This window comes from Tauraco erythrolophus, chromosome 9 (genome assembly GCF_009769465.1).
Source record: "Tauraco erythrolophus isolate bTauEry1 chromosome 9, bTauEry1.pri, whole genome shotgun sequence".
Lineage (NCBI taxonomy): Eukaryota > Metazoa > Chordata > Aves > Musophagiformes > Musophagidae > Tauraco > Tauraco erythrolophus.
The window spans coordinates 22,665,938-22,679,730 of NC_141473.1; the positions used below are offsets into that span (position 1 = coordinate 22,665,938).

General features: G+C 56.7%; 1 protein-coding gene across 2 annotated transcripts; it reads right to left on the reverse strand.

Moving 5' to 3' along the window:
- Positions 1-1,105: 1,105 nt before the first annotated feature.
- FBXL15 (F-box and leucine rich repeat protein 15) lies at positions 1,106-4,042 on the reverse strand. Of its 2 annotated transcripts, none has more exons than XM_086616685.1 (4): positions 4,005-4,042; positions 2,930-3,089; positions 1,674-2,176; positions 1,106-1,295 (listed from the first exon to the last, which is right to left on the reverse strand). In XM_086616685.1, exons 1-4 carry the CDS (start codon positions 4,037-4,039, stop codon positions 1,106-1,108), a joined length of 888 nt encoding a protein of 295 aa, XP_086472811.1. In that variant the 5' UTR covers positions 4,040-4,042. The 2 variants fall into 2 exon arrangements, with proteins under 2 accessions (XP_086472811.1, XP_086472812.1); XM_086616686.1 differs by having other exon boundaries at positions 2,930-3,180; positions 4,005-4,041.
- Positions 4,043-13,793: the final 9,751 nt, after the last annotated feature.

Here is a 13,793-nt window from a genome sequence, read left to right on the forward strand (position 1 = left end):
ATGATGTGAGTTGGTGTGTAGTTCAGCTGGCGCCTGCACATGCTTTACAGACACCGCCTCCAGTCCCTCCTGGGGCCAGAGACAGGATCAGGGTCATCCTCTCTTCCCCTAATTACTCTCTTCATCACATGCACCACAAGATGTAGCTGCTGTTTGGTTAACCACTGAGCGGATACAAGGGCTGAGGCTGAACTCCAGACCAGAGCTAGGCACTCCCTGCTAACACAACCTGTAGCAATCTAAACTCCAGCTGACGTCATGGCCGGGGCTCCTGCCATTTCTCACCACTGTTAAAGCTCCAGCCACACAGCACAGAGCAGGATACAGCAGCAGGCCTCGGCACTAAAGTCAGAAGCTGGAAGAAATAAACAGCAATGACCAACTGCTTTCAGTGTTGGAACAGCTAGGTTTGGTGTTCTTCTGTCAGTGAAAACGCAGTTAGGAGCATGTTCCTCCTGAAAATAACTCCCACCTTGCACCAGCCTATACCAGTGCCCTAGGCCTGGACAGACACACTGCCAGTGCTGGGGCCATGCCAGCCCTTTGGTGCCAGGCTGGCCAGTGGCTGCAGGCTGGAGCTGGGCTCCTCCTCCTGGAGCCGCGCTCCTCCTCCTGGAGCCCAGAGGGACCTGCCCTCTCCCAAGAGGAGGGCTGGTGGCTTTTCTCCTTTCTGGTCCAGCTGACCTGGTTCATTCCACAGCTCTGCTGGCATGCCCTGCACACCCAACCCAAGGGACAGTCCCCATCAAACACTCTCCTGCTCTCTGGACAGCTGCCACTTAGAGATTTAAAATACAACAAATAATAAATCCTATCTGTTAGGTGGCCTGGCCAAGGCCTGTTCAGCACCATGGTGTTCCTGCAAGTCACTCGCTCTCTCCACACCACTGCAGAGGGAGTTACTTTCCCTGTAGGCACCAACCCCGCTCACGAACACCCAGTGGCTGCTAAACAGCCCCAGAGGAAAGAAAGAGTGAGCCCCACTTGGGCCAGCCTTGCCAACAGGACCAACCTTTCCCTCTGCACGTCTCCACAGCAGCTGGTTCCAGCATCCTCCTGGGATCCCAGCATCGCATCAATCCCCCCCTCCCCGGCAGCAGCAGTTCTAGATCTGGAGGTTGATGAAAGGGGCGAAGCCAACCACATCCTGCAGGAGAACAAGAGCCCTCTGCAACGGAGGCTCCACATCCAGCTCCACCCCACGGCTTCGGAGGATGCTCAGGCTGGACTCAGCCACGTTGTGGCAATGCTTCACCTTCAGCGAGCGCAGCTTGGGACAGTACTCAGCCAGGACCCTGCCAAGAAAGAGAGCACATGCAGGTTGCAAGCCAGGACTCCTAAGTGCAGCACTCACCCTCTTCTCTACTCTCAGCAGCCCAGTGCTTACAACTGTGCTACACATGCACCATCCTTTGGGAGCAGCACCCTGATGGTCCAAGAGAAACTCATGGGACATGGTTGGATCGCAGACCCACCCTCCATGTGACATCCTGGGAAATTTGCTATTAGCAGCCCACAGTGTCTCTCCTGAAGGGCCTGCTAGTGGCTTCTCCCCTAGACTGAGCTCTCATTGCCTTTAGCATGAAGAAATCTGACTTTTCACTCAAATTCTCTTCCTTTCCCCACCCCAGACACCTGCCATCCCCACCTCAGCTCCCCACATTGCCTAGTACCTGATGGAGTCATTCTTGACTCGCAGACACCCCGTGAGGTCAAGGTGCTCCAGCTCAGGGCAGCACTTGGCAATCTCCTCAACTGCCACATCACCCACGTTGGCATTGACAGCCAGTGACAGAGACTTGAGCTTGCTGCACTTCTGCACCAGGTAGCAGATGGCCTCGTCCTTCAGCTGGCGACAGGCTGTCAGGTCCACAGCCTCCAGCGCCTTGCAGTGGTCAGCCAGGCTGCGCAGGGACAGGCTGTCCACCCACTCGCAGTGAGCCAGGGAGAGCCGGCGCAGGTTGGGGCAGCTCAGCGAGATGGCCACCAGTGCGTGGCGGCTGAGCTGGGCACAGCCCTTCAGCTGGATCTGGTGCAGGTGGCGGTTCTGCCCGATGACTGGGAGCAGCTCCCTGTCCGTCAGCCAGTCAGAGCAGTTCTGAAGCGCCAGCTGCTGCAGTACTTCATTGTCCTTCAGCAGGTTAACGAAAGCAGCTCGAGGGATGGCAGGTCCGATCTGTGTGGGGAACCCAGGAAGAATGAGGCATTCCCCTAGGGTTTCAGATCAGCCTGATTCTCACCAAATACTCTCTCCCCTCCTCTCTTCCACTATGACAGTGGTGACCAAAGCCACTCCCTGTCCTCAACCCAGGGCAAACCCTGCCATCAGGCTCTCCTCCCCTCATGCCAAGACTACTGCTACAAGGTAGAAGATGCTCTGGCTTCTCCATCCCCCATCGTCATCCCTGCATTTATATACTCGTGATGAGCTCCACACCTCTGCTCTCCAAAAACTCTTTACTAGACCACTCTGTGTCCTCACAGAACAGTAGCTACTCCTGTCTTCTCAAGTTTCAGGCAGTGTATTCCAGGGCCAGCACAAGCTTTTCCTGAAGACCAGTCACAGAGTTATCTCCCATGAGACCCACCCTGTTGCACAACCTCTGTGAGGACTGACAGGCCATGCCACTCAGGAGCTGGCTTGTGTTTCTGCCAGCCGGTGCCCCATAATGGCCTGGGTGGAGCTTCCAGGCTCACTCCTCCCAAAGCCTCTTGCTAAAGACACTGGCATTGCTGGGGCCTGAATCACCACCACCTCTCCTCCCTGAGCCCATCTGTCCAGTCTGACACTCGAGCCATTAACCCAGGCTCCAGAGCAGAAACCAGCCTCCTTGACAGGGTTTTCTTCTCCCCACAGTCAGATGCTCCCCTGTTAGCTCCAGAGCAGTATGCCGTCTGTGTCTCCCCCAGCCTCAGAGCCATCCAATACCTGGCTTGAGTCAAAGCAGCGCATGTTGGCCAGGTACAACTGGATGAGAGACTGGAACGACTTGCTGACCCTCTGCAGGCTCAGGAGCTGCTGCAGTGGCAGATGACAGAGGATATGTGGAACCAAGATGTCTTCCCAAGGCAGGTCCAGGAGGCATCCCCTGGAGGGGGTCAAACTCATCATCAGATGCCAGGGAGCCAGGCTACAGCGGGAGCCAGGCTAGATCACCTCACACCTACTGCCAGGTGCCTCTAGGAGGAACAGCCAGAAAGAAAGACTCAGCGTCGTCTCCCACAGTCAGCCCACAGGGTAAAAGCCCTTGGCTAGCCATCGGCAGGACACACACCTGCCACCTGCGTCACCTCCTCCCCAGCCTGGGACGTTCACTGCTTAGGCATCTCAGTCCACCTGCCTGCACTGCCCTCCAGGAGAGCTCGGGTGGGGCTTTCCACCAGTTGCTTAAGGAGTCCCTGTCCCTCAGCGAAGCAGCAAGTGACTGCTGCAACATTACCACACTGCCTGCCCGGTAGCTGTGCCTCGCTTTCACGGCTGAGCTTCACTCTACCTGGCGGCTAGTGCCTTGTATCCAGTGCCGAGCCACTCGGGCACCCTGCGAGGGGGAGAGGGCAGGCGCCTGCTCCTTCCCGTGGGGAGCAACAAGGCTCCGGGCTCCCCCTGGAGAAGTCTTTCCCCACCCCGAGGAGCGGGGACACAGCATCTCTGCAGAAATAAGGTCGCTGCGGTGGCCGCAGCCTCGGGCAGCACGGGGAAGGGCAGGAGCCGAGGGGTCCCTGCGGCTCGGAGCCCCCCGAGCTGCGGCTGGAGACCGCCGTTAGATTCAGCCCCACCAGAACCCGCAGCTGCGGGGACCTCGCCCGCAGCCATTCCTCCCCCGCCGCCCCACGGGGCCCCGCTCGGCCGCAGAGCTGCCCCCGGGCCCGGCTCCCGCCGCAGTGAGGGGCCCCGCCGGGGCCTGAGCACCTCACGCACCCTCCCGCAGAGCCCCTGGGCGAGGCGGCAGCCCGGCACCAGCCTTCCCCCGCACCCAACGGCCCCGCCGCCGCCGGCCCGGTACCTGCCGCCCCACCAGGGCTCCACCGGCCGCTCCATCCCGCTGCGCCTCACCCCGACGCCGGCGTCCAGGCCTGACGTCACGCTGACGAGCGGAAGTGCGCGCGTCCCGCCGCCACGCCCCCGGCCCCGCCTCCTCACCTCGGGCCGGCGGCAGCGCGCGAGTTACTGGGGACTGGCCGGGAGCCAGCAGGAGCCTCCGGACAGCGGCAGCCCTCGGGGCCGTGAAGAGTGCTCGGCCCTGCCAGGCCGGGGCACCGGGCGGAGGAGAGCGACTCCGGAGCTGCGGGCGGGCCAGCGCGGCTCGGCGGTCACAAGTCCCACTGGTGCCCCAGCGGCTCGGCAGGCCTCTCCCAGCGGCGCGGCGCTCACACCGGCCCGGGTACCCCAGCTCCCCCGTGCGCACCGCCTGTCCCAGTTGCCCGGTTATCCCAGCTCCCTAGCGCACACCAGATCCCCAGTGCATACCAGTTCCCCAGTGCACATCAGCTGCCCCAGTTCCCCACGATCCCAGCTCCCCAGCGCACACCGGTTGTTCCAGCCTCGCGGCTGCCTCGGCGCACACCAGTTCGGTTCCCCGGTGCGCACCGGCTGCCCCAGTTCCCCAGTCGCCAGCGCACGCCCCTGCCCGCGGCAGGCGGCATCGCGCATGCGCAGCGCGGCGGCGCTGTCCGTTCAGCACCACGAGGAGCCGAGACCCGCCGAGACCCGCCGCTGCCGGTGAGCGACGGCGCCGCCCCCCGGCCTCGCCAGACTCCTCCGGCCCGGTCCTCCAAACCCCCTGCCCGGACCCGCTGGTCTCCCAGCGGACTCTGCTACCCGCTCTCCGCCCACAGGAGCGGAAAGACCCCCGGCAGAGGCCGGTCCCCGGGGCTCACCATTGTCGCAGCACCCCCGAACGGCAGCCGCTGGGCTCCGCTCCTCCGCCGGTACCGGGCTGTCCCCCTCCCCTCAGGGCCTGAGACGGGACAGCACTGCCCACCCGCGGCCCGCCGCCCCCGGCCCGCATCCCCCCACCCTGCCAACCGGCTCCTCGCGCTTCGCTCCCCCGCCAGTGCCCACCTGCACCCGTAGTCCCGGGGACCGAGCGGTGTCCGTCCCTTTGTCGGCAGCTCCCGCGGAGAAGCTGCCCGGGCTCCTGCCGGCGCAGTTGCCATAACGACTCCAGGCCGGTCTCCTGCAGAAACAGACGCTGCTATTTGCCCGCTGCGGGTTTGCGGGGCCGGCACTGCCGTCGGTACGGCACTCATGCTGACGCACCGCACCTCAGAGCTGGACCTGGAGGGGTGACCCCGTCCCTGGCTCGGATCTGAGCCCTGCCACCTTGTGCAGCATCAAGCTGCTGATCACTGCTGGCAACAGGCACTATAAAAATATCCACCTGGCAAAAGGGCAGCACCCACATACAGTGAACAAGTCCCAGATCCCTAGTCCCAAATTCCCTGGAACAAGCCCCAAGTTGCCTGGAAAGCAATGACCTGTCTATACATCCTGGTCTGCTCATTCCTTCCCAATGTGGAGGCTGGTTTGGGGATAGGGCTTCCTAACGCTGTGCCTGTCTTCAGAAAGAGAAGCGAGGCAAGAATTTTCAGTTTTCTAAAGGAGCTGAGAATGCACCCAACCATGGCCTGGGACAGCCCTTCCTTCCCCTGCAGTGGGGACACACAAAGCTCTGGGAGTACTGATTCTGCTTCTAGATCAGGAGAGTTCATTTTGTCCTCAGGAGGTTTCAGCCCTGTGCTTACTCTGTTCTTGAATTCCTGCTGTGAAATATAAGTGTGGCATGTGGCAGGGAGTCCCTTAGTATTGCCCCTGTAAGTGAATGACTGCGATTGAAGTTGGCTACAAGGAGGCTTTTTGAAATAGTGGTGTTGCTCTGGATAGGAGGTGAGGGAGCACCAGCAAGCAAGGGAGCGCAACGCTCAATTACATCTGGCCTTCGCTGAAGGCTTTCTGTGCCAAAACAAACCTGGCTGGGAGCCCCCAGCTCATGTCAAGTCCTTGCTCAGAGGAGTTGTGTTGTGGATTGCTTGTTATCTTTCCTGAGCAACATGTGTGATGGGCTGGCAAGCAGGACCTGCTCTGCTCCCACACCACCCTCTGTTTATGTTTTCAATTTCATCTAATCCAGCTGGGCTGGCTGAGTCACTTCCCCAGGAACCTGCTAGTAGCAGGGCTCGGAGGAGGGCTGAGAGTCAGCCCAGACAAATTCTGGGTACCACAAGGAGGTTGGCAGACACTGGTATAATAGAGACAGAAGCAAGACACGGTTGTGTCTGTTTTGCCTCTATTGCATCCCAACCTTTTCCTGGCTTGTGCTTCACATGGAAAAGGTGAAGACTCTCCTACCTTTAAGATCTGGTAGCAAGGCAGAGCCTTAAGAGTTGGTTAGTGCAGGGCCATCTCTGCTGAGCCACTCACAGAACCATTCAGGAATTGCACCTAATTCAGCTCACTTCAACCTGCTTGGAGGACAGCAGTCACTGTGCCAGGGCTGGGCACTACAGCCTCTCAGTGGCTGGAAAAGCTGGCTCTTTTCCAGATGCAGATCTCAGGGTCAGCATTGCCCTGGGAAACAACGCACAGCTTTTGGAGCCTGCAGCCTGAAAACAGGTTCCCTAACACACCACCACAGCAAAAGCGGTGGGGTGGTTGCTCTGACAAACCTCTTTAGCCCCTGAGCCCAGTGCAGCCTGAGTTTGCTGTCTCAGCACTTAGGGGAGTTAAAGCAAGATGGGGAAGAGAAGGGTCAACATGACAGCTGTGTCAGGGCACAGTAAGAGTGGCTGATCCTGAAAGGGAAAGGGCCTCCCCAGTCAGAGACCAGCCAGTCAATACCTGGCCAGTGCCCATCAGGGGCAACCAGGATCAGGCACAGCCCTGTGATCAACAAGCCATGGTGACAGGGCAGGGCTGAGGCCCACCTAGGACATCAACCTACAGGAGAGGGTCTAGATCAACAGTGCCATAGCCCAAAATGAGAATAGTTTAGCTAAACTAAGCTACACTGGAGACAAACACTCCTAGAACATTGTTTAACAGGAGCTAAGAGCCCCAGGCTGAGCTTAAACAGAGCCCCTAGGCCAATGGTCAGGAGCAGTGGAGGGTCTAGGCAAGGCTAGTCGGGGCCACTGAGGTTTATTAATGCCCCCAGGGCCCTGACAACTGTTGGTCTGTGGCAGGGTTAGTAGATAGGATGGTTTGAGGCTATGGCTACTGAAGTGTATGTGCCATCACTTCATTAGAAGTCATGGATAGTTTCTAGCTGTGAAATGCTCATTGTTCTCTTTCTTCTCCACAGGTTGATTGCAGGTGCAGAAAGAGCATTTTACTGCATTGTAGGGGTGTATGAGACACAGCTTTATGCCATCAGGATGTCTAGTGGAGCTAGAAACCTAGGACTACATCAATGGTAAGGATCCCAAACCAGTACTGTTTTTGTGCTCATGTCTGTAAAATATTCCTGTGAGTGATTGCGGTATGGCTGTACAGCACTGCAGCACGGGGCTTGGGAGGTGTTATCCACTATAGCTTAGCGGTGAAGGGACAACTCAAAATAGGCAAGCTTGAAGGACCAGAACTTTGTTCTTGCTCTGCTCAGTCAAGAGTTGCAGCAAGCTTCTGCCTTTCTGATGGAATATGCTTTGCCTAAGGTGGGTCTGCATTTTTCTTGAGGGGTGCCTGTAAGTTACCTTTTTAAGCTTCAGTTAGAGGTATGTATCTAGTTGAGCTCTACTGCTGCAAACTGGTCTGCTAAAATAGCTTTCTGAGTTGGCCCTCAAGTCAGAGACATCCCTTAAGACCAGGGGAATTCACCTTGTTGGTCAAATGATAGGATGAGGGCAGAACTTGGGCTGAAAACTTCCTGCTATGAGCTTGGATTACTGCCAGCTTCTAGATTTTAAAGAGGATGTGGGAAAGATTGTCACAACCGCTCCTGTTAGACCAACCAATTCTCTTTATTTATCTTCTAAAAGGGAATCAAAAGGGCTGTAGTCCTGTTCATGTGCAAGTCTACTTGTGTCTCTAAGTGCTATGAGTTCAGTGGTGAGCCTGGTGGAGACAGGACATGAGAGATGGTGAAAAGGAGCTGACAAGCACCTAATTTAACCCAGCTGGCATGGTTTCAGTGTATGTCCTGTTAGCTCCTCCACACAATGTGTGCCTGGTGTCATTCAGGCAGCCCAAGCTCCTGGCTTAAAGGGAGTGTCCCTTGCAAGATCAATGAAGCGAGCTTGGAGGCCTCTCTCTTTCAAGGGGGAACTGCATCTGTCATGACTCACCAGGCATATGCCCATCGCTTCTGTTTTGTCCCCTCGTAAGACGTTGATTTGGACAAAGTGTGTCTGAAGCTGCATGTTTCCAGAAGCAGTGCTGGGCTATGACACCCATGATGCTTGCAGGGCAGCGGGGGAAGTGTATTGCACAGATACCTTCAACAGGCAGGGACACTGTTCAGTGTTATCCCAGTGACCACTGATGTCCTGTGAGGGAAAGCTGGGCTCCTGCGTCAGGCCTTGAGCTGATCTGTAGTGACGAGAGACCAAGCTGAGCCCAGGGGGGAGGAAGCAGATTAGTAGACAACAACTAGTGCTACAGCTTTCCTGTATCTTCCTTGGAAACATATGGTGCTGGCTGCTCTCAGAGCCAGGGAGGACACGGCCTCAGGTCTGATCCTGCTGGTGTCTTCATCCCCATGAACATCCCCCTGAAGTGAATAGAGTCTTCAGCCAGCTCTGCTGCTGTGAGGCAATGCTGGTGCCTAGCTATACTTTTGCAGAGCCTAGAAGAGCAGTTTAGTCTTGACCTCGTCCTTTGGCAAGCAAGGGAATTGGGGCCTGAAGGGAGGGGAGTCTTGTGGTTAGAAGAGCTGACCTCAAGTCTGGAATCCCAGGCATCGGTTCCCAGAGGTACTGCTGATTTGCCAACTGATCTTGGGCAAGTCTTCCCTCCAGCCATGCCCCTTGACTTTTCCCTTGCATTGAAAATGCAGTTCCATGTCAAAGGTGTATTAAGAGGTTGTCTGGGTTTCCTCAAGCCTGCTGGAGTCCCTGGAGGTGTAATTTATTTTTAGGAGATTGGTACGGTATCTTCAACGCTGTCTGAAGATCTATCACCTTGTGTGATGGCTTGGTACCTTGCTGACTGAACACCTTTAGCCTTGCAAAGATTTTGGAGGCATTTCCTTTACAGTTTTCTACTAGTCTCAAGCTGGGCAAGAGACAGGTCTTTCCAAGGACATCAGTAGCTCTGCAGTGTTCACCCCTTAAGACGTGGGAGCTGGGTGCATGCAGCACCCCAGAAGTTGAGTAAAGTCAACACTGTTTTTCCTTGGACTCTCACCAGGTTCTTTCAAAGGATCTGGCTCCATATTGTCTCTGGTTGCAGGATAAGTCTGACACCCTCCACCACTCTCAGGGTTACAGTGGACCACAAGTGGACTTCTTGGTTGCATGGGAGAAGGCGTTGAGCTCACAGGGCAAAACTCTGCACTCTTGGTGAGTGCTGAGATTGCACAGTGCCTCCAGGAGACATTTTTAAGCTGGTGAAACAGGAACCCATGATGCTTTCTGTTCAGCTCTTCCTTGTACATGCCACCTTCCCCTTTCTCTTATTGAGAAGAGAATCTGACTATACAGTCAGGGCTAATAAATAAGTAGAAGTAAAGCAAGGCCAAGTCGCACAAATCAGTGCTGGAAGAGGAACATGCATGAGGAGCTCATAGCTACACACCAATGCAGGGCTGTTCTGCAGTGTCCTCCACAAGAATCCACTGCTTCCAAGCTTTCAGCATGTCCTTTGCATGTCTCTCCACACATCTCCATGGTGTGGCAGGTTTTGTTCAGTTTCCTCACTATGCTTGTAATAGCTCCTCATTAGCTGACCTTTCAGGGTTTCCACACCTTTTACACAATTCTGTATGTGACCATGTTCTCCCTGTGCTGGGTCAGGCTGTGTTCCTGGGGCTTGCTGTCTCTTTTCTGCATAAAATACTCCCTGTATTATTTGGTTTTACTCCCTCTTACACCCTTTCATTGTTCCCCATGTGAATCTTGAGGCTGAAGGTGGGGGGAAGGGATCATACCTTAGTGTTGCGGAGACTAGCTGGAGAGCAGCTCGAGATCTGTGCTGCAGCACAAGCCTTGTCCCAGGAAGCTACACCAGCGAACTGGTGATTTGGGTTGTTTCAGGCTAAATTTGTCTCTTTGGTGCAGTGACGCACCACGGTGAGGTGGGTTTGATGGGTGACCTGCTGGCACTCAGGAAGCTCCATCCTCAGTGGAGAGCACACCCCAGCAGCCAGAAATCTCCTGCTTTCCTTCAAGACCATCTTTTCCCAAGCATCTTTTTACCAAGAGACACTCCTACACAGTTGTTCCCCTAACTGCTGCGTAGGGAGATTATTTATGGCTCAAGCTGTTCTGAGGCCCCACCTCCCACGTCCTCAGGACAGGTTTTACCACGCTGGCTTTTCTGCCTTCATCCTGGCTGAGCAATGCCGGTGCAGCGGAATGCCTGGTCACCCTGCTGGTGGTGCCCGGGGCTGGGACAGAGTCTGAGTGGATTTCTGTAAGAGCAGCTGCTCCTGAGGTGTTACAGAAACCTTTTGTTACAGCTCACTCTGAGGCCCAGCACACAGCTTTTGCTACCTCCTCTCTACACCTCTCCTCTTCCAAGCCCATGACCCTCCTGCAGCACAGGACACTCCCAGGCAGGGAGCTGGGACACTGGGGAGGGCACTGGCAGTGGGGCAGGCAGCCACTATCCCTCACATACACTGTAGTCTGCACTGGCTCTTCTCTCTGGTAAGACATTTTGCAGTCTGTGTTGTCTTCCAGACTGCCTTTCACCCTGAAAAAATCCCACCCTGATCCCACGTGCCCGCCCTGTGCAAGGGAGCTGCAAGAGTCACAGGATGGTGCAAACATGCTCTCCCTTGGTCCGGGTCTGGGCAGATGCCTGAGGTTTGGGCAGGGGGGGCAGGCAGGTTCTCCAGCACTGCCTTTTGGCCCAGAGTAAGCTGTAAAGCAACATTTGTATAACAGACTGTCAAGGAGAGGTATTTTCGCCATTTATCCTTAATCACCAGCCTGGTGGAATAACAGATAAGTGCATCAGCCCATTAAAGACTTGGCTTATATTGCAGTGGCTTTTTTAATATACAGCTAGGATGTGGTTGGGTGTTGGCACCGGCGGCAGAAGGCATTAATTAGAGCCATGTAGTTAAGTCTAGACCTGAGGGAACACAGGCAACCTAATTGGTTACCCTGGAGTCCTCAAAGCAGAGACAAGGGTTTGAAACGAGAGGACCTTGCCCTCACTGGGACCCATCTTCTGCAGAACAGGAGACTGATTTATGTGCCCCAGGACAGGCTGAGCATCAGCCTCTCCTGGAGCCAGCTGGGGGGAAGGAGCTCTTGTCTACACCTTCCCCACCCAAATATTGTCTCCATCTGTACAGTTGCCAGGACACTGTCACATCCCAGCTTGGTCTCTTCCAAGCAAAAAGTTCATCATTGTGCTGCCCTGATGACACCCACACCCTTCTGGCCTCGGGAGGGAGAGCTGCGTTGCAGGCTTCTGAAGATAAGCAAGGGCAGTGCTGACAATAGTTAGCAAACTCCTGGAAGGTGCCTGTGGCTTAGCTGGAGGAACTGGCAGAGCCCATGACGCTGAATGGATGACGTGGAGCTGGGTGGACTTTCACACAGGAAGAATGTGGTACCTGCAGGCAAAGACTGGAGGTGCTAAAGTGCCCAAGTGATAGTAAAGAGAGTTCCCACTGCACTGCACTCCTGGCTCTCTAGCTAAGCCCACTGGGCTGAGGCTGTGGGATAGAGCACAGGGGACTGTCCTTGTCCACTTCTGTCATCTGCCAGAGAGGTTCTGTGCTCCCTCCTGCCCCGCATCAGCTGTGTAAGGATTCACGGCAGGAGAGACCAAGGGAGTCAGGGCTAAATCCTGATCCAGTGGGGCTTATGTCAGTGCTGGCCATGTATGTGGGCAACATCCTTCAGGAGTTATAGGGCTGTGGGAAGGCGAGGCAGATATGAAGCTGAGCGTGGTAGGGAGAGCAACAGCTACTGTGGAAGAAACATGCATGGTTTGGAAGGAAATATGTTTTCTGTGTATGGCTTGGATCTCCAGCCAGGATGGCAGGAGAGGACCTCTCCGTTACTCTTTGCAGCTCTCAGCTGGGAAAGCACAGGCATGCCTTCTCCTGGTATGGACACACTGGGAAAGCTCTGAGCTCTTCCACTTGGTTAAATTTGTCGCTCTGGCTGCGGCTTAGAGAAAAGCCTTCCCCCTCCCCACCCTCCTGCCATCAAGAAGCTGCTGAAGGAATCAGGTCGTTGATCCTGCAGCAGCGAGGCCTCTAATTAGCCCAGCTTCTCGGAGCCTGCCAGGAAAGCTGGCTGTGTGCGAGGCAGCTCAGGGACCTGTGGTCCCTGGCGTGGGGGAGAGGGGCCCTGCACAGGCAGGAGCTGAAGAAGGAGGGAGAAAATGGCAGCGCTTCAATGCATTAAATATGAGGAGAGCCTGCCCAGCCCGCTGCTTTCTCCCTGTGTCCCCATGCCTGGGAGGGGAGAAGGGGACATGCTTTCTGGGTGACAGCAAGGGCAGGTGGGCACAGAGCTAGGCTCACTGCAGGCAAGGAAAGCAGCGGGTAGAGGCGGCTCTCCCCAAATTCCTCTTGCAGGCACGGTGTGCACGTGAGGCCCCAGCTCCCCTGGGCCTCTCCTCTTGCACACGTTTAATAATGATTGCTGGGCTGGGTAATAAAGTGCTGTTTAATAGTGAATCGATCCGGCAGCCTGGGCGGGCAGGGAGCGCTGGCTGCCAGCCCCAGTGCCTGCCATGTGCAGATCCACCGCGGTGGCAGCACGGCGGCTGTGGGCCCTACCACAGCACCCGTCACCTTGGCACCCGGCTGCTCCCTGCGAGCCCTGCTCACGCACACCTCTGGGGCCAGCAGGGCCCCCACACCTGGGCAGGACACAAAGGGTGGGGTTTTCCCTTTGTAACGTGGTTTCCTGAGTCTGGGGTGGCATTTCCCATCCTTGGGGTGGCTGGTGACACAGTTGTGTCAATCCCTGGTGGCCTGGGACACCCTGGCACCTGTGGCCACAGTGCGCTTAGGGTGAGGACCTGCAGAGAGGTGAGCCCCTGTAACGGGGCCTGTGCCTTAGGGCAATGGCCAGCAGCCCACTGGGGGTGTCCAGTGGCCCAGGCCACATGGCAGCTTTTGTCTTCTTGTCCTCGTGGTCCCCAAGCAGTGGTGGGGTGCAGAGGCAGCTTGTACCCTGCACACAGGGCACAACACACAGACCTGTGCATGCTCATGCATGAGGACACGTGCCCGCAGTCACACGGGAACCTGCATGCAGCTGAGCAGGGACACCCCGTGCATGGTGACATGCACGGTGATGAATGGAGATGTGCACACCAGGACATGGAGACATGTGCGGTGTCATAGTGGGACATGTGCACCAGAGTACGGGGTCACACCTGCCAGTGCATGAGGCCAGGTTCACACTGGCACATGGGGATGTGCAGCCCGGGACACCAGGACCTGCCCGGTGTTACAGCGGGACACAAGGATGTGCCCGGTGCTACACCGGGACACAGAGACATGCGGATGTGCACGGTGCTATAGCAGGACGCGCAGTGAGACACGAGGACGTGCACGGTGCTACACCGGGACACGCCCGCCGGCACACGGGGCCGCGCACCCCGGGGCCGGTGTGGGTCCGGCTGCTCCTCGCTCCGCGTGTGCCGGTGACACCGGGCG

Bases quoted from the DNA above. Each gene is read 5' to 3' on its own strand.
- FBXL15 (XM_086616685.1), bottom strand. From the start codon at position 4,039: ATGGAGCGGCCGGTGGAGCCCTGGTGGGGCGGCAG. The intron at 3,090-4,004 runs GTACCGGGCCGG...GACCCCCTCCAG, and splicing joins GAGCCCTGGTGGGGCGGCAG to GGGATGCCTCCTGGACCTGC. The intron at 2,177-2,929 runs GTATTGGATGGC...TTCCCCACACAG, and splicing joins GCTGCTTTGACTCAAGCCAG to ATCGGACCTGCCATCCCTCG.